The following is a 21,407-nucleotide window of genomic DNA, read 5'->3' on the forward strand; positions in this document are numbered from 1 at the left end:
AACAGAAACACAGTCACCATTGTCAAAAGCTGTTAACAGACTGACCTACTCAACCCCCATAAACTCTCACCAACCAGCCTTGTGCAGTAGTGGCACCAGTCAAGTGGAGGAAGTTAGAACTAAATCATGAGGCATCAATTTAGTGGTTATGGCTCATTAATGTTCTAATTGTACTGGTCAATCTGGGAGGATTATTTTGTTGAAACTTATTTTATTCTTTGGTATTTTAAATATGTTCATTTTAAAAATAAAATAAAAATATAAAAGTTGAACCAAAACTTATTAATAAAAATGAACAGATTTGTCCTGTAAAATGTGAAATCAGTCAAAAGGCTGTGCACTTAAGGACCTAGAAGGCCACATGTGACCTTAAGACTGCAGGTTCCCCACCCCTGTCTTAAACACTTAAACATTCATCTATTGTAGCATCCAACTTTCTACTCCTAGATCCAAAATTATACTCTACATTTTAATCTTTTTGAGCTTATTGAGACTCATTTATAATCTAGCCAAATGAATATACTATATGCATTTGAGAAAATATATTCCTATAATTGCTAGGGTTAGTATTCCATAAATATTAATTAGGTCAAGGTGTTCAAATCATCTTTTATTATTTGTCCAGATGTTCTATTAATTGCTAAAATGGGACATTTAAAATATCCTAGTGTGATTCTGTAATTGTGCACTTCTTTTAATTATGTCATCTTTTGATTCATACCTCATAAGGCTTTGTTGCTAAACACTAGAACAATTATTGTTGTCTTCTTGATGAATTGAAACTTTTTTATTATGAAAAATTCCCCTCTGGTGGCACCCTTTATATTGAAGTTTATTATATCTGATATTAGTCTGATTTTGTGTGCTTATTTTTGCATGGTATAACTTTTTCTTTTCATTTATTTTAAACTTATCTGTGTGCTTATATTTAAAGTGAGTCTCTTGTAGTAAGCATATAGTTGAGTCTTGCTTTTTATCTATTCCAATAATTGTGATCTTTTATTTGAAATATTTAGCCTGTTAATGTTTACTCATTGATTAAACAATGATTTTGAATTTAGATCTAGCATTTTATAATGTATTTTCTTCTATTAACTCTTTCTTTTCTTCTGATTCCCTTTTCTACTTTTTTTAAATTTCAGAATATTATGGGGGTACAAACATTTTGGTTACATATATGCCTTTGCCTCACCCAAGCCCGGGCTGCAAGCATGCCCTTCCCCCACACAGTGGACTCCACATCTATTAGCTGTGAGTTTGCCCCCCTCCCCCCACCTGATACCCAATGAATATTACTACCATGTGAGCACAATTTTTTAGGGTCTTAATTTTAATTTATCTATTACATTTTTAGCTATAACTCTACCTGTTCTATAGGTTTGTGTCTGCTCTGATCTGGTCCTAGTCCTGGGCTTACGAACTTTTATTTCAAGAGCCACACAGTAAATATATTAAGCTTGTCAGCAATAGAGCCTCTGTTGTAACTCAAATCTACTGTTCTATCTCAGATCAGTAGATAATATGTAAGTGAATAAGCATGGACATGTTCCAGTAAAACTTCATTTACAAAGACAGTTGGCCAATTTCCTGGCCATATTTTGCAAATCTCAGCTCTAGGGATTAGAATATAAAGTCTTAATTTTCTCAGTCTATTTAGAGTTAATACACTACAATTTTATTTAAAATTTAGAAACATGAAGCCACATAGGTATGTAGATTTCCTCATTCTGGCTTTTTGTGCTGTAGTCATCATATATACAACCTCTATGTATTGTAAACAATACAATAAAATTGTATAAATTTTGCTTTATACATTTTATATATATTTTAAAGATAAAGAATAAAAAAGTAGTCTTTAATTTTTGCCCAGATATTTACCCTTTCCATTGTTCTTCATTATTTCCTGAAGATGTGAATTTTCTGGTTCCATTTTCATTTTTCGTTTATTTGAGTTGTGTTTGCCAGTGGCAAATTCCTTTAATTTTCTTTCATCTGAAAATGCCTATATCACCCTAATTTTTGAAATATATTTTCACTAGATATAAATTCTAGGTTGACCTTTTCTTTTTCTTTTAACACTTTCACAGATGTCCCTCTGCCTTCTCTTTTTCATGGTTTATGATCAGAGATGTATAGCCTTTGGATTTTTATTTTCCTGTATGTAATGTATTGTTTTTCTCTGTGTGTATACAAGATATTCTTTTCATCTTTGGTTTTCAGAAATTTGACTATGATGTGCCGAGGTAGGCTTTTATGCACATTCATCCCATTGGGAGTTTGTTGGCCTTTTTGACTTTGTAAATTTGTCTTTTACCAAATCTGGGAAGTTTTAGTGATCATTCATTTAACTATTTTTCTACCTCTCTACTTCTCCTCTTCTGCGAATCTAGTTACATATGTTAGACCATTTGATATAATCCCACCAGTTTCTGTAGCTCTTTCATATTTTTAAATATCATCTCTTCCTCTTTCAGATTAGATAATTTCCTTTGATCTGTTTTCAAGTTTAATGAATTTTTATTATCTTCATTCTGCTATTAAGCCCATCCAATGAATTTTTATTTCATGTATTTATTTCACATATAAAATGAACATTTCCATTTACTTTTTTCATTACTTTCTTGAGATATCTTACCTTTTCATTTATTACAAGCAATACGCATTACCTCATTGAGTATATTCATGTAGCTGGTTTTAAATTTTATGAAAATTGTAACATATGTGTCATCTCAGGGTTGAACTATTTACTTACTTTATCCTTTATAAAGGGTCACATTACACTAGTTCTTTATAGGTCAATGATTTTTATTTGTACACAATAAATTGTGAAGTAATGTTGTAGAATAAGGATCAGCAAACTATGGCCTGGGGGCTGGCGACCTGTTTTTATAAATAAAGGTTTACTGGAACAAAGTCACATTCAATTGTTCACTTATTCTCTGTGGCTGCCTTCAAGCCGCAATGGCAGTGTTGAAAAGTTGCAACAAAGACCATACGGCTCACGAGCTTAAAATATGTACTATGTGGCACTTTACAGAAAAAGTTTGCTGGCCACTATTGTAGAGATTCTAGATTCAGTTATATGCCTCCAAAGAGTGTTTTCTTGTTTGTTTTGTTTTCACAGACAAATTTATTACATTCAAGCTGGAGACTTTGTCTCATCTACTGCAAGCAGCAGCTCATATCTTAAATCCATTCACTTTTCCTTTATCTATGCTCTTTACAGTGTGTCTCATGTATGTATGGGTCAGGCGCCAACAAGGGAAGTAGGTCCCTCTGATTTTATTATCTCACTCGTTGGCAGCTTTGACCACCTCAGCTTCTGTCTTCATGTATCTAGAGAGATAGTATGTTTTGCCCTGTTGCTTTGGCCATCCGATGTCAGGATGCAACCATAGGCAGCTATTCAATCAAAGCTGCAAAGCTGATGAACTCACCTTATGCTGATTTTTCCAGTTCCCCTCAAAAGTTTGCCTGCCTAGGTTCACTCTCCAGAGCCTTCAGGAAGTTGTGTTTTCTACTCTGTCCACAATTTGTAGTCATTACCTACAAGAAGGTTGGTTTAAGACCTTAATCCCCCATTCCAAAAGGGGAATCTTTTTGGCTTAATTCTGGATCAATTTCTTTTTAAATGAAGTTTCTTCCTTCTTCTTATTTTCACTTCTTTGAGGCTTCCATTGAGTTGATATTGACAGATTTCCTTTCTCTTAATTTCTTTTTAGTCTTTCACTTTCTTTAACATTTCCTAATATGTTTGTTCCACGAAAGAGTCTTTTGTGGCTTGCAAAGTAAAAATATATATGTAATATACATGTAAAAATACATAGCAGTTAATGTGTTATACATATAGTTCATTCATGTAAACATTTTAAAAGCCTAGCTGAGATAACCATCCAAATTTATATGTTTTTAATGATCTGCTTATTATAAAATAAAAATAGCTATTATAGTATTTTAATTAGTTTGAGAGGAAATGCTGAGTTATACATTTCTATGTGGATTTCTATGCAAAGTATTTTAAGTTTTAAAGTTCTTTTCTTAACAGACATATTAAGTGGTTTTGGCAACTAAGTTGAAAAAAAAAACCTGACTCTTGCCTGTGTAACATGTGGAGAGCGTTTGTTTCTAACATGATTCCCCATCCTGCCTCTTAGAAAGGGCTTCATATGACATAGCTGTAATATCACACATCTGAGCTATTGCACTTCTTAAGGTGAAAACAGTCCGTACCATTTCTTCAACATTCTCTTGCGTTCTGTGTAACATTTGGGGTTGAACTCCTGAATTTGAGTTATTTTTAAGACTGAAGCTATAATTTACTTACCAGAAGATCCCTAGACCCGCAGAACAGAAAGGGTAAAAGAGATTTCTGTGTGAGATTTATTCTACATGACTATGCTTATCTTGAAACGCTGCCAAGTTTGCTTTTATGCTCTCAGTGCCTCAAGTGGGAATCAGTTAGAGCACCTGCTATTTTAAATAGCAGATAATGGTGGAAGAGCAGAAGTTAGACCACCAACAATGTTCAACAAGCAAGTATTAGTGCAAAACTGCAGTGTTTTTGGGTTCAATGTGCATTGATGATAAAACATCCTTGACAGAAAGGTCTTTGGGGAGGGGGATGAAAAACTTTTAGGTTCAAAAATTCTCAGGTTGGAGATCTATTAATTCAAATATAAATCTGTCCACAAAAGCGCAGGAAGAACAACTGGCCTCTGCTTATCTTCTAGGTGAATTTTTGGCAAATGTTATATGAAAATAAAAACATATTAGCTATGCTAAACCATATTCTAAATATAAGATATATTTGTGTGACATTTTAAAGGAAATAATTTCACAGCAGATAAGGTACATAAAACATATCACACTCTCACCATAGAGTATTGAATTTTAAGAGCTTACAGACAGTTCAGAAATCGAAAATATAGGAAAGTAATATTTTGGGAATTGTGACAAATTCAGTATTAGAGTTGTAACAGAAGTATTTGAAATATTAGTTTAAATATATTCTTCATAACATATTTAATAGATTTGGGTCCTAAGTTAGCTTTAATTTTGCTATGATTTTTAGAGCAAGCTTTCTAGAGTAAGCTTTCCGGAATAGCCTCCTACCAACCTGCTGCCGGTCAAGTGCTACATGGATTCGTCGTCCCTGCAAACGGGTCCCTGGTCCCTCCTGGTTCTGCCGCGTTCCCGTCTCCTCCCGCGCTGCCCCCTCCGCGGCCTGGGCCGGCTGCGCACACCGGCTCCGCCTGTCCGAGGAGCGGCTCGGCCGCTTCTGTCCCTGTCCCTGTCCCTGCCCCTGGTCCCGCTCTCTTCTCCGGGTCTCGGGATGGGTCGCAGCACAGTCACCGTCACTGCGGATTGCAGACTCCGCTCACCTTTAGACGTCCCTCACGAATTACATATTTCTACACAATTGTCAACAATATGCTTGTGTCTGAAAATCTTCAACCTGTTCCTGTTTCTTAACGGATGTAGGAAGCCTTCACAGACGTGTCGCCTCTGCGAGCCCGGTCTCGGGGCGCAGTCAGGCCGTGGCCGGGGTGACAGTCCCGCGTCGCGCCTTGTCTCAGGGCGGCGGCGCGGTGTTAGTGCCTTTGACGGTCCGCGCCCCTCCGTTCCGTCAGACTTTGAAGATCTAAAACTCGTTTATACTGGAGTGTAAATTACTGCTGACAGCTCGCAGAGCCGCGCAGCCTGAGCGTCCGCTGGGCCAGGGTCAGGCTGCGTCTTCCCGCCGCCACGCAGACCCCGGCCGGCGGCCCCGCACGGCCTAGCGACGACTGTGAGCCTAGGTTTCCTGTTGTGCCTACACAACCTTGCATAACCATGTGTGTTTCATTTTAAGAAGTCTTTTAAAAATAGTTTTATTAGATTTTCTGTTGTTATGTATCAATCTTCCCATCACTGTAAATAAGTCATATGCTATTTCAATTATAAGTTTAATATTAAAAGTACCTAAAGCGTATTTTTCTGTTATTCTTTCAAAAGAGCGCTCTCAAAAATTATTGGCTTAACCCTGAAAATGTGACACCTTCCCCTTATTGGTTATTGTGCCCTTCTTTTCAGCACGTTATTTGCACAGGATTATGGTGCAAGGTAGAAGGCGAGAAAGAATGCAAAACCAAACTGGATCCACCAATGGATGGAACTGATTGTGACCCTGGTAAGGTAGGTCTTTTGTGTCACCTGAATTTAATAAGAATACTAAATAAGTCTTGAGTAAATTTTTTTCTTTTGACAGTTACATATGGATCCATTTTAACACTGATGGAATAATTTCAGCATGTACATAAATATTAGCATTTCATCCATTTCTAGCTTTCATATTTTTTCAAATCCATGGTTGTTTTGTTAATATTGATGTGGTTTTTAAGTTGTCATTGATTATGATAATGTTGAGAGTCAGATACATGTATTACTTTAACAAAAAACTGAATTAATTTATTTTTAATTTTTAAATTAAACAAAAGTAAAATAAGCACAAATAATAGCATAAATGGTAAAATTTCTCAGAGCAGATGAATCCTTTTAGGTATAAAATATTGTCTCAGGAGAGCAACTGAGTATCTATAACTTTTCCTTGTCAATGTAAGCATCATGAATTTGGAGATTAGTAAATATTTGGTTGTCTGTGTAGTTTAATTTACTGTTGTTCATAAGACTATAGGAATTTATTAGTATACATTTCTGGGTGAAAATAATTGCTGTTGGAAATTAACTTTCCTTTGAGGAATTTTAAGTAGATGGATCTCATTCGTACTTACAATTATGGTTAATTTAATCAAAAGGTAACAGGTCAATAGTTTGCAGAATTTCCTAATCTATATACTATAAAGTAGAATGGTTATCACTTTACTTATTAGTTGTATGATTAGATTATCTGAAAGCCTGCCTCTAAAGAGCATGGATATTTATGACATATGAAAATCAACAGAAACATAAAGAATCTATAGATTACTTGGGGTGAATTACTTAAGGAAAACTATGTGAAATGTTAATTTAAAAATACATCAATTTGAAAAATGGATGGAAATCTAGCAAATTGTTGTACACACATACACACAATAACATTCACACACACACAAAGATACTAATGTAAGGATGTGGTTTGCAATGGTGATAAATGAGAAACAATAAAAATATTCATCAGGAGAGGAATGATTAGTGTAGCTATTAAAAAAAGATATATATGTATTAACATGAAGAGATTTACAAGACATGGCTGTTAGTACATAGGCATGCCAGAAAAATTGATACTTTATACTACATTTGAAACTTAAGGAAAATAAAAAGATGCATAGTATATATTGTTAAATTCAAAGAATATGGTTTGAAAATATAAACTCTAAACTGTAATTAGTAGCCACCTTTTGGGATGGAAGCAAAATTGGCGAATTGGAGTCAGGTGATGGGAGGGGAGAGTAAATGTAACTTTTCTGCAGACATTTCTGGATTGTTTGACATAAGCATGCAGTCATTTATTACTTCTATGACATCTTTATTTATAAAAAGAAAAATTTACAAATTGTTTAAATCCAAAGTATTAAAAAAAGACGAGAAATGTTTTATCATTTTATACTATCAATAAGAAAATGGTTCCTTAGAGGGAACTTCTGTGAAATATCAAGCAGTTGTGTACAGTCTGTGCCAAATATTTTTCTATGAGCTTAAATGGGACATCAGAATTTTAGTCCATTTTATTTTTTAAAATTAGACACAAAAGTATAATACTGTGTGTATATCCAGCAAACCTCATGATATTATGCTGAGTAATTTATTGCTGGAATCTTAAAACTGTGTACCAGCAATAATTTTCATCATCCCTGAAACACAAGAGCAGTAATACTCAGAGGTAGCCAAATATTCTGCCTAAGTCCTCACACATTGCACAACCCATTCATCTTATGAAGTTCTTCTTTAGCAACATAAAATCTCTTCACTCTTATGATCTGGCATCCTAAATATTTTATACTATGATTTTTTTCTCTCATATTTATTTGAACAATTTGCATTCTTGAGATCTCTAAAATAAACTTCTTTTCTAGCTATCAAAACTGTAAATACTCATCAAAAGTAAAGTGATTTATTTCCCTATAATCATATTAATGATATTCCTTTGGAGGTTCTATAGTGCTTTGTATATTGAAATAACTGATGAACCTCTCAGTTTTTCAGGCCATGTGGGTTCCATCAAATATCCATCTGTTCCAGCTGTTGTAGGAGCCATCATGAAAATAGCTTCCAACATTCTGCTGTTGTGTGCGGTTGTGCTAAAATATTTGAATGCTTGCAACCTTGCACTAAACACTCCTGGCTTGGTCCATTGTGAACCAAGAAACAAAGCTTGGGATTTTGTAATTTATAACACTCTAGTACGATTAATCGAGCTGTATAAATCCAGTTCATCTAAGAGTATATAGTTAAGTCTGAGAAAGTGCCTACAGAATTCTATGATTCAGATGATTGTGAAGACAGAGATTTATATACAATTTATAATATAAACAGTATTTTCTGTTTTCTTTCTTCAGCTTTTCTTTTCTTATTGTCATTTTTGTAAAATTTAAATCATAATGATTTATAATACAAGTATAAATGTTTTTATATTTCACAGAGATTAAAGAGTTGGTAAATGATTTACTAAAAAACAATAAATGTATTTTTTTATACGTACAGTTTTTGACAGGAATGGGAAGAAGGGAAGGAAAGTTAAATGTCAATTTGCTAGAATTTTAGACTGTTTAGAAGGTTTCTATGGAATATGTTTTAGTTGTTTACTTTCCTAAATTCAGGTTCTTGAAATTGTCATCATAATTCATGATTGGAAATAATGAAGATTGCAATTTCCTAACAGTCATAATGTGCGTGGGTGGAGAGCTCTCGCCTCCCTTGCTCTTCTCCAGGCCTCCACAGTGGACACGCAGGACTGGAGAAGGCCTCCTTGACGTCTTCGTGGATCTCTCTCAGTTGTGTGTTTTCATGAACTTGCTAGACGTGTCCACATAAAAATTTGGGAGACTAGAAATGTAATCAGTGTTTTTTAGGTCAGATACTTTTCCAGAAATAGTCTATATTATATCTTCCTTTGGCATTTTTATAACTCAGACTGAACTAGTAGATAAGACAAATTTTGAGTGTTTTAAATCATGTGTAATGTCTTTTTGTAGGGTAAAAAAATACAAATGTATGGAACAAAGTATACTGTTAGCAAATCATTTTATATATTATTCCAATAAAATGTACACTGATTGAAACAAAACATTTAACACTTTCCTCAATGTTGAGGCATAGCACCATCTAGAAGACACAAAAGCAGGATCCTTTCGTTTCATCCAGAGATCTAGTTATCTGAAAAATCACAAACTTTAAATATTATGCTATACTTTCTTTAAATTTCACTATTTCTGTATGCAAATTGGCTTTCATATCTGTTTCTATTTCTTTCATCTGCCAGGTGTGATTTAGTTTAAGTGATGTACAAGTCTGCATGCCAATCCTCCCAGAACATTCTTAGTCCGCTATGAACTCTAGCCCAGCCTTTCAATGCCAGCTTGTTGCTAAATGGGCAAAAGCTATGATATACGCTCTGGGAAAAATAAACACTTTTCAAGTAGGCCAAAACAACGTGACCAATTGAAGTTTAACAGTTTTCACATTGGATTTTTTTTCCATGAATGGCATATCATCGTTAAGACCTTACAACAAGTAATATAAAAATGTTCACATGCTTTTTCCCTTATTTTTCAATTTTTAGACTGCATTCTTATACAAAACCTCAATTTTATTTAATGGCTATATCAGCATATTGATTCACTCTTGAGTTATTGTGGTTTACTTTGTCTTTAAACTTAAATTTATAACTTCTTGAATCTAAAAGAGGTTGAATTTCAATGTTGACGTTATTAGAAAAAATCTATAAGGACTAATTATTTTATTGCATATAAAAGCAAAGCATTAACTGGGCTCAAACAAAACTATATAGCATACTCTTCTAATTCTCTTTTCTAACTACAACAATAAAAACATTGTGAAAACAAATTATAAATAAAGATAGATCAGTAAAGATCAGAGTGAATGGAATTTTGGCTAGATTTCTGGAAACTATTATTAATAACATTAATATAATGATACATATAATAATGTGTTAATTTATTATAGTTAATCTCTAGTAAATCCTTAGTATGCTCTATGAATTGTGCTTAGTCCTTCATTCAGCCCCTGCTGAAAGTCTGTTAGGTAACTATCATGATTCTCATTTCGGAAATGAACAAGCTGAGTTTCAGAGCATTTCTGTAATTTCCTCAATATCCTTTTTAAATCATGTTGCCATTAAATGCAGAAAATTGTTTAGAGCTAGAAGGATCAACTTGCTCAAGTCTGTTATTATATAATCACTAATCTAAATGTTCCTAATCTTTACTTATTATTGTAAACATGATTTTCTTACCTTAAATATGTTTGCTATGACGATCACCTATCTGATTTTGAGAGTAAGGAGAATTTGTAATAGTCTGTCTACTGAGTCCTGGAAATCATTCCTGTGTGACCATAGAAACAACTTCACAGCTTTTGTTTTAAGTTAATGGGGGAAAAAAAAAAAAAAACCTTTAAAAAGACAATGACTACTCTTTACACTCCTTTGTTTCCTATCCCAGTCATCTTTCCCGGTTATCTTTCGTAGTTAATAGATACCAAATAAGCTACAGAATAATTGGGAAAAAATGACCATTTCAGCATCTCATTGCTCAAATCTTTCAAACAAACTTGGCTTTCAGAGGAAAGCTTGCTATCATATTAAAGGTTGAACATGATGGGAACACTTTCAGAAATAAAAATAGCATAAAGGGAAGCACTAAGATTAAATCATACTTTTTAAATTACAAGGTAAAAGAGTAATCTGAATCACTGACATTTGAAAGCAAAATTGCTACATTTGCTAAAATTTCTGCTTTGACCTCGTTAGAGAAGTACATTTATCTCTTGTTTTCCATTCTTATATATGACTCAGTACTTTTTTGGTCCCTTTTAAATTATTATCTGTTTCTTAGAAGGTGTTAGTTTCTCCTTTCTGGTTGTGCAACCTCAAATTCCCTCGCCGTCATCTTTCCCCGGTGCGCGGTGCGCGTGCTGCGTTCTCGGGGCTGCAGCCACGAGTGTCTGCGCTGCTTTCGCGACGAGGCCCTGCGTGACTGACCTGGCGCGGGAACTGGGGGATCGGGACCCTCGGATCACTTTCACAGAGAACAAGTGCCAACTCATTTTTGGTCTTTTAAATTCTATGTGTTTGGGGCTCTCGTAGACTTGCTTTAACTGCAGTGCCAGTGACCGTGTAGACCAGTGAATGATTGTCAGTTGTGCCCTGCCCTGCTCACCTAAGACCTAACTTTTGGAATAGTGGTGTAAGGCCGGAGAGTGCACCCGCAGGACCGCGGCCCCCGCGCGGCCGGCCGGAGAGTGGAGCGTCTGGAGTCGCTGCAGCCGAACTTGCGGTGCTGGGATCCGCGGGCGGGAGCGCAGGTGCCCCGGGTAAGCTCCACGTTCCGGATCGCGGCAGGGAGGGCATTCTTTTTCTTCAGTTTTCGAAATGCAAAGGTTTTACTGGTAAAGCATGTTGGGAAGCAAAAGAAGCCCCTCAAACTCTACTCTGCTTTGGAAAACAGGAAATTTCCTCAAATTATTGATTTTTATAAAACTTGTCTATAAGAAGAAAATAAAGATCAACCCTTCTAAGAATAAATAATGAAAGGTACAGAAGGTGATTTCTTGAGTCAATCAAATGAAATGTATTTAGATAAGCAGGGAGATGTGTATTAGAAAAACCGAATGAACATTTAAAGCAACTGTGAGAAGAGCAGAAGGTGATAGGGCTGGGAATGAGACAAAATTAATGGCGAAGAAAGCTAAGACTAGCAAAAACAAAAACACGCGAAGCACATGTGCAGAGAGGGGCTATTGCAAGATCAGCTTGTTCAACCCGTCCTTCCTGAAGGCCCCAGGGAAGCGCGAGAAAGTCACCCGGGCCTGGGGGCTCCGCGCTCGGTGGGCTGCGCAGGGCACGCTGCTGTCCCACGCGGCTTTAAAGAATTTGATGAAAATATTTCCTCAATAATGCACAGAACCAAACTTCTTGGGAATTGGAAGGCTTTCTCTTTTGTCCCCAGCCTCTTCCTTCTACTCCTTTATATCATTTTGGCATTCATTCCCCATGTGTTTTGGAAGGTAAATTGATCAAGGATGGGGAAAAACATACAGGGTTTTACAAAACAAACACGTGGATTTCACACTACTACCAATCAATGCATTCAAGTTTTCAACAGTAGATTGAACCTAAAGGATTATACATTAATAATATAATGATTTTTAATTTAAAAATGGGTAGTTAATGTAAAAAGCAAAGATAAAATTGATTGTTTGTACTCTTTTCTAGGCTAGGTTCTGAAGCAAGGGATTGTAATGGTCCCAGAAAACAATACAGAATATGTGAGAATCCACCTTGTCCTGCAGGTTTGCCTGGATTCAGAGACTGGCAATGTCAGGCCTCTAGTGTTAGAACCTCGTCCCCAAAGCACGCACTTCAGTGGCAAGCAGTCTTGGATGAAGGTATGCCCAACCCGATTGCCACCATCTTAAGTATGCTTCCAGGATTGCAAAGTGTCTATTTAATAGTAAACTTATTTTACAGATTGTTTTCCAGCTATTTCTGAACTTTATTTTTTCCTACCTTTATTTACATCTAACAACCACAAGCACTGACAAAAATATATTTTAAAAATATGCAATTACACTAACCTGTTAGAACAACTAAAATAAAAAGTAATGATAACACCAAATACTGATGAGGAGCTAGATCTCTCAGTCATTGCTGGTGGGAATGTAACATTGTGCAGGCACTTTGAAAATAGTTTGTCAGCTCCTTAACACGTGAACCGCCATGTGAGTTGTATTTAACTCACGCTAGTTTTGAACCCAGGGCCTCCTGAAGCATAGGCGATTCACACGTCTCTTCACCTTGGGAGCCATGAGAACTGTTTTTCGAATTGCGTATAACTCACACACAGAAAACAATACAAAATAACAATTTTTTTCACTAAATTAGAAAACATCATTTTGTTTTCGAAGTTTTTATTCTATTTTCATAATAAAACACCGTGGCCCCAAGGGAAAAAAAAAAAAAAGATTTTTCTTGTGGGTGAGTCAACATGTTAAATAACCAAAAATGAACTTAATATACAATGTAGAAATTGAACTTCTGACTGATGGAATACTGCTCAGCAATAAAAAGCAGCAAACTATTGATACAGGCCGTAATTTGATGGATCTCAGAACATTATGCTGAGTGAAAAATGCCAGCCTCAAGAGGTCACATGTTGTATGACTCCCTTTGATAACATTCTTGAAATGACAAAATTACCGAGGTGAAAAATGGATTAGTGATCGCCAGGGGCTAGGGACAGTGGTAGGGGCAGGTATCACCATAAAGGGTAGCATGAGGAAGATCTCTGTGCTATGGAGTAGTTTCATGTCTTGATGCCGCAGAGGTTACACAGGTCTGCACTTGTGATCACATGCACGGAGCTACACACACATATGCCGATGCAGGTTTCCTGGGTTTGCTGTTGTGCTATAGTCACTAAGGTGTCCCCATGCGGGAAACTGAGGGGAAGGTAAGTGGGCCCTCTCTTAACTAGTTTTGCAACTTCTTGTAAATATTTACTTCAAAATAAGAATTTTAAGAAAATTATATGCTGTCTTAATAGTTCAAAGCATTAATACTTGCCCATGGTGGGTAGGCTGTGGGCTTGAGTTGCAGTTACCGAAAGTGGCTGTGGGTTCTCTGAGTTCACTGACCAGGGTGCTGCTAGTCTCTTGTTTGTTTATTTCTCCCCACGGTCATTTTGGACTGAGCGTTCCATTATTCCGATAAGGCTCCTGTCAATAATCCAGACTCCTTTGCTCCTCGGCTTCGCTGCACCCATCTGGCAAAGCCCTGCTCTCAGAGCAGTGTGTGCACAGGCAGTAACGGAAGCAGCCAAACAGTAGGGCAGATTGCTCCACTACATGTGGGGGAAATAGCAGCCATCCCATGATTACCTCCTTACCTTCCTGTTCTCGAACACCTAAGCCTGACTCTCCATCTGTTTTACCAGATTTTAGTTCCTCCTTTCGAAGGCCAGTCCCTCCCACTGTGCCCTGGATGTCATCCCTGTCTTCCCTTTTCAGAGATCTTACTGGTGATCCCTACTCTCTCTTGTACACTTCATCTCTTCTGTGTTGGGTAATTAACACTGGATTTTTTCACATACTTAGGACGCGTCCAGTAAAACATACAAACCTTCCCGAGAGCCCACAGCCACCTTGAGCTGGTGCCCTCTCACCTTTCTGTCTTCAGGGCCACTCTTCTGCAAAGAGCTGCCTGTTGCCCAGCACTGGGTCTCCTTCCCTTCAGGCTGGAGTCCAGCAGCACAGCTCTCCCTAATGTCAGCAAGGAGTCTCCCGGAAACTAAACCGCATGAGTAGTCTCCCATCCTCTTCTGACATGGCCCTCAAGACACACAACTAACCACCCCTTGGTTCTTGAAACACACGTGGGTTTCCGCGTTCCAGCAAAGACCTTGTTTTCCTACTGCATCTCTGGCACATTCTTCTGCCTATCCCACATGCTATTCTTTTCTCACTCTACATTTTCTTCTTAGGTGATCTCATCTATTCCCATGACTTCAAATATGCAAGTAGCTCTTGAATTTATGTCTACAGCCACATTTTTTCATTTGAGTTCCAAACAAGTATGTACAACTCTCTGCTTGATATAGCTACTTGGAGATCTGCAAATTTAAGACCAAACGCATGATCTCAACCCCTCCTGTTTATGTCCATTCGATCCTCTTGAGTATCTCCCATCTCAGTGAAAGTAGCACTAACTTTTCGGTTGCACAAACAGGGAGATTTTGCCCTGTCCTCTTTAACTTCTGCCTCACCTCCCTTGTTCCATTTTGTGGCCTCCTGCAGGCCCAGGCCGAGTTCCAGTCCACCTCTCAGACACACCTGCTCTCTTATTCTGGGCCCTTAGACCAGCTGGTTTCATAATACATTTTTCTTCTCAAGCTTTGATCTCTCTCCCTATTTATTTACTTTGAAAACTTCTACTGATTTCTTTTGACTCAGTTCCTCTACAAAGAAAGAACTCCCCTGATCCTCCAAATTGGGTATGTGCCCCTTCTAAGTACACTGCAGGCACCCTGCATTAGCACATTTTAATGTGTCTGTATTCCCTCTAATATCTGTTCCTCAGGGACCATCTGGTGTGTATTAAGCTTCTGATGAATATTTGCTAAATAAATTTGAATACATAACCAATATCCTTTTATTATAAAAATATACTCAATATGACCCTTCACATCATGAAAATCATCACCTGATTATGTGAGTGTTAATCTGTCTCTACTTCTAACTGGCCGTACGATTTAATAATGTTAAATTCATTTGAAATCTATTTACTCATATATGAAATAAGAGATAGAAAACAGATTTTCTCCAGATTAAAAGAAAATCAGAGTTGCATGGGCGTCAATTTAGAACATTAAAGCTATTGTAAATCAGTATTAGAAAAGTTTCTGACTCCTAGAAAGTGGTGTTTATCATCAAAATGATCCATAATAGCTATTTACATAATTAGCAGCTTATCATTTTTTCATAATTTTGCAGCACTTATCCATCTAACTCATCAGTCTATATGATGAATAAACTGTCCAACTAGCCTGCTTGTACTATAGCACTATAAAAGAAATTAAAATATATGATTTTTAAAACAAATCTCAAGCCTTAATAAGATATGACATCTTAAAATGCAAGTGGCTATATCTGTCATTCTTATATGATATGTGAATCCACGTCTAGGAGAAGTAAATATAGGCTATGAGTGCAGTAGTGAACATTTATTTTCAGAGAAAAGAGATGTATGGCTTCAACATTCAGGTGTTTCATGTACTCTGTGTGTGCTGAAATTGGGCTGAAATCCATGTCCGATGCGTATCTTGGAAAGGGTCGGCCTCTTAAATAAAGGCAGAGCCTGTCTGCCAAGCATGGCATGTTACACGATCACTGCAGTGCCACAGTCTCCAGGATGTGCTCCAGGAAGGAAGAGGAGATCACATGCTTATGTCATCTGTGAAGCTAAAGCAAGCAGAGTACGTTGGCAGTATGTTTTAAAAGGAGAAATAGAAAAATTTTTATCTGAATTCTTGCTTGGAATGTGTATGGAATTTTCTAGGAGAATAACTCCTTTCAACATTATCCATATATCTGGTTTGCTCCTCTCTTCAGTGAAAACTCCAGAAAGAGAATTATATATACTACGTTTAAAGTGTTTCAATTCTAGCAGCTGTTTTTCAGTCCAGAGATATGACATAGTGAGCAGTCACTGAGTAAACATAACCTACTCGGAGGGGTGAGAGCACACTGCAATGCTTTATTGCAGCTTATAATGGCATCTTAAAGGAAAATTTCAAAACCATGCACATTGAAGGCCATGTTCCAACTCCCCAAAATTGTTCAGAGCAGTATTCAGAAGCCACATGTGAAAACTGTTTGAAATGTTCAATTCTGAAGGCTCATTTAACTGTCTGTCTTCTCTTTGCAAAGTGATACCCCGTTCCATGCCTCTGGCTGTTATTTGGTATTTATAGAATCCCATCAGCATACGTGGAACTTTACTGAAGACATAAGGGAAGATCAGTGTCAGAGACTGTAAACTATTTTCCATTCTATTTATACAAGCTTAATAAACAGCAAAGGGGCTGACTGGTGTGAAGCCAACAGAGTAGTAATGTAGCACGGAAATAGCTCTGAAGTTTCAGATTTGGATAACTGTACTACTGGGGTCCAAATACTACAGCTCCTCTGTAGAAGGCTTAGAAATAGAAACACCACTTTAAAAATACCTTGCCACTTTTTGAGCCTAAGAGGCATTTTAACCCCAACCACCCTACCTTATTGCTCAATGAGGCCCTGAAGAAGACCGCCAGCCATTCAAGAATTGTTTAGATGGAATGATGGTTCTAAACCTAGATCTTATACACACTGATGTGCTTTCTGAATAAGTGCTGAAGGAAGTTGAGTCCTCACTAGCACATCAGCAATTGCATAGAACGATGGATGTTCTCATGGGATTATATTGCATTTCTAAACTTCCTAGTAATGGAAACTCTTAGGGGATTTGCTCATCTTAGAGGTTCTTTCTCCCTTTAGTAATTTTTCAATTAGAAAATGCAAAGAAACCGCTAAAAAATGCAAATGCATGAGATTAAAGATTAGTGTATTGAAATTTAGAAATAAGACATTAAGGAAGATTTCGTAGATAAAGTATTACAAATCTTAACTAGAACTTAAAATTAGGTAGAATTGTGATATGTACTTAAAATAGAGATCATTTCAAAAGACATGAGCAAATAATTGGAGTGTGCAAAGTATTTTTCAGGAAAAATGATTGGCTTGTGTGTGATAGAAGTTTTGTGCCAGAAAATAATAAATGATACATTTTGAGAATAATTTGAAGCCAGATTTCTAAAGAAGAGATTAATATTTATTGGGTACCTATTATTTTTCCAGGCATCTCATTTATTACTCACAATAACCTTACGCTAATGTTATATTACTCAAATAGCATTGAATTATATTTTTACTCAATAACCTTTCTGAAAAAATAAAGCTTAAGATAAAAATATTAAAGAGGTAACTTTTTCTCATTTCTTCTTATCCACTCTGTGTGTAGAAAAACCATGTGCCTTGTTTTGCTCTCCTGTTGGAAAAGAACAACCTGTTCTTTTATCAGAAAAAGTGATGGATGGAACTTCTTGTGGATATCAGGGATTGGATATTTGTGCAAATGGAAGATGCCAGGTAAGACATTCCAAAAGGGAGAATTTGTATGTTGATGGAGGATTGTGGGCCCAATGAGTGGGTTGACTGTATAGTGGAAAGCTTTAGATAAGATTCAAAATATGTGGGTATAGTCCTACCTTGACTGTGACCTTGAGCAAGTCTGATCTATTTTGAAACTCCATTTCTTCATCTGTATGACAGGTTTGGTCTAGGTAATCCATAAAATCCTAGCTGAAAGAATCTGAGATTTTGATTGCGTAATGTATATATTGCAGGTCTAAAATTGGAATGCTTTGAGCATTTTATTTCAAAGCATTCCAGACCAAAAATTCAAGCTCTCCAGTTCTCCATGTTTTGTGTCCAAGACTGAGCCATGAGGCAAAAACCTATAAAATCAGTCTTATTACTCATATTCAAGTATTATCAACATACTTAAATGATTTCGAAAGCATATTCAACTTTCTTATAATACTTAAACATTTTATTTGCATTTCTATTCCTTTTAAAAAATATTTTCAATTTACGTGGATTCATGTGTTCTCCTTTATCTCTCTTTAGAAAAATAAAATTTCTGTTAAAGTGAGTATGAAGAGCATAGTGGAAAGATCAAAGGCTAGAACTTAGAAGTTGTTAGCCATAGTTCTGCTACTGTCTTAAGTTGTCTTCCCCTGGAAGAGTAATATGCAGGAAGTTGAACGCGGAATGTTCTTACAATCAACATCCGTGTGGGGAGGGGAAGGAAGCAGGATTGGGCATGGGAGAAAAGGGGCTGCAGAGTAGACACAAGGCCTTAGCTGACCCCGTGGGAAGTTCTAAGCTGGTTTGGGTCTTCAGAATTGTCATCTTGTAGGGTGAGAATACCAGGCCAGTTTACTCCCAGCATCTACTAGTGTTTGGATGCAAGCTGCCCCAGAAGTGGAAATGACCTTGGGAAAGGCAGTTTCCTTTGGGCTAGATGATTTCTGGTAAAATTCCCAGAAGCAGGAGAGAAATAAATCCATTAGCAATGAAAGGTTGTTAAGTGGGACAGCACTGAATCCATGACAGCCATTAGTGAACTGTGTTTGGGGACAAATCACTTAAAATATATTTTATATATATATATGTATATATATATATATCCATTAACTAATCTGTGAAATAAGGCTGTTAACCAATGGTCATTGACTCTGTGCTATATACACTTCTTTGAGAATTTGTCTTTTGTTTTGTTCTGTTTGTTTGTTGAGACAGGGTCTCACTCTGTCTCCCAGGCTGGAGTGCAGTAGCACAATCACAGCTCACTGTAGCCTCGAGCTCCTGGGATCAACCAATCCTCCTTTCTCAGCCTCCCGAGTAGCAGGACTACAGGCGTGTGCCAGCAATCCTGGCTAATTTTTTATATTTTTTGTAGAGATGGGATCTCGCTATGTTGTCCAGCCTAGTCTTTTAGCTCCTGCCCTCAAGTGATCCTCCCATCTTGGCCTCCCAAAGTGCTGGAATTACAGGTGTGAGCCACTGTGCCTGGCTCCTTTGAGAATTTGACAAAGGAATTTTGCCCTAGAAAAATGCACACTTGAACACACACTCACATACACACAAACACACACACATATCCATGTACACACACTGAAGTTTGAAAACAATTGCAAGCTATGAATGGAGTAATCTATTGTCCAATTGAGGTATGTGGACTTCTGCTTAAAAAGTTGGGACTAACATGAAGCTTAAATGCTTTCCCAGCTCTAAGATTGTATATTTTGCCAGCATGCTGTAGAGTTTCAAGCAGAGACCCATGTAAAACCATTGGCATAAGAAGCAGTCTTATGATTACATGTTAATAGTCTTTATTCTTTAACAGAATATGGCAGTAACTAAAATATGATTTTTCATTTACCTGTAAAAAAATCATCTTAACTCTCTTACCTATGTATATTTTGTTTTCATGACTATTCATTGTGTAAGTAAAGCTTTTAACTTTATCTCATTATTATATGCAAATATGTTAGATTAGTATATGCCTTAAATAAATTTATTTTTCAAAAAATTATTTTCCTAACAGTATATGCCAAATATAATAGTCTAAATTTCTATGCGTTTCACTTAACAATACTGTGTACACCAAATCTTTTACAGAGTCCCTGGCTAGACATTAAAATTACAGCAACAATAACAAGAAATTCTATGCAAGTGATATGTGAACATGATGATTATAATTAAATTAGAATTTTCTGAAATGCACTGTGACACCTAATGACATTAGACTATTTCAAGATTCTGTCTTTTTAATTAAAATGCTTTACTTAGTCTTTTGATATAATTTAAAACATGTCTCTTATTTTTTCTGAAAACCCTCTGTAAATTGGGGGTTGTCTAGAGTGTTTTGTTGTATCACACAATATATAGCACCAAAGCTGAATATAGAATTCCAGACTTGGCGATTAAAAACAGGCAGCTCACTGCAGTGACCCAGTCTGGCTCTGTGAAGTTTCTGTTAATGAAAAGGGTAAGGAAGGCCCGACCCTGTCTGAGCGTGTTGCCTGCCCATCCCCCGCGGGCCAGTGCTGCCCTGGGTACCTGCCGCCAGCGAAGCAGCGCATGCCGTTTCAGAGTCATTTCTCCTCCACTTTTGGATTTATGTGGGCATACTTCGATACGTGCAGATACTTAAAACTACCAATTATACAATACAAAATCTTTTTTATTTTAAAAAATGTGATTATTGAACTCTAGTTTATATGTCTATGCCTAACATTTGCTTTAGGTTTACAGACCTTGTAATATTCAAGTTACAGGGTTAGAAAAATGCTGAGACACTACTAAATACCAATCTAGTCAATCATTGAACTACTGTTTATTGTACTCTTGCTATTTACCAAGAAACAATCTGGGTACCGGGGATAGAGCAATAAAGTCACTTTTATCATCTCAAAATCATGCTAAGCTCTACTGTAAATTTTTCCTCATTTGTGCGTGAAGGAGAAACTTTTTTCTCACCCCAAGACTTCCAAGTCTGGCTCCTGCTTGATGGCCGGTCACACACTTGGTTGTGTTTTGAGCATTTCCTGTGGGGGCCATTTATTTCATCCAGAGACATCCTCTTTATTTCTCTCGGAATAAGCTTTGACTTGCTGATCAGAGTTCTCAGCTAAACTGTGTACCTCTTGACTCTGGCAGCCTCCTGGACAAAAGGAAGGGAGCTGCAGGATGCAGTTTGAACGTGGCTTTTCCTCTCCGGGGTGCTCGTCCTGCAGCCGTGCCTTAGGGGCTGGTTGCCTCAGCACCACCAACGCCAATCACAAAGACCCAGTTTTCGTTTCTGCTTTGTTGAATAGTTTTAAAATTTCCTCTGAAATAATGGGAACTTTTTATAAATGGATGTATCATTGGTCTCTTTTCCAAATCCTTCCTGATTAGGAGAAATTGCATAATCCTAGTGTTTATTTCTGATAATATTGACATACAAATAAATTCTGCCCTTTGAGTATGTACAACTTTGAAAAATATGATCTTTCTTGAGCATCGATGGCAAACAAATATTATTTACA

The 21,407-nt window shown here is 36.8% G+C and overlaps 1 protein-coding gene across 1 annotated transcript in view; it reads left to right on the forward strand.

Moving 5' to 3' along the window:
* The window catches only part of ADAMTS19 (ADAM metallopeptidase with thrombospondin type 1 motif 19), a 231,720-nt gene that overhangs the window by 144,043 nt on the left and 66,270 nt on the right, over nt 1-21,407 (forward strand). The window contains exons 11-14 of the mRNA XM_045566066.1: nt 6,073-6,174; nt 11,399-11,529; nt 12,431-12,603; nt 17,771-17,898. Of these exons, the coding sequence (XP_045422022.1) occupies nt 6,073-6,174; nt 11,399-11,529; nt 12,431-12,603; nt 17,771-17,898 (534 nt within the window). The remainder of the gene's footprint in view (nt 1-6,072; nt 6,175-11,398; nt 11,530-12,430; nt 12,604-17,770; nt 17,899-21,407) is intronic.

This window comes from Lemur catta, chromosome 12 (genome assembly GCF_020740605.2).
Source record: "Lemur catta isolate mLemCat1 chromosome 12, mLemCat1.pri, whole genome shotgun sequence".
Classification (NCBI taxonomy): Eukaryota; Metazoa; Chordata; class Mammalia; order Primates; family Lemuridae; genus Lemur; species Lemur catta.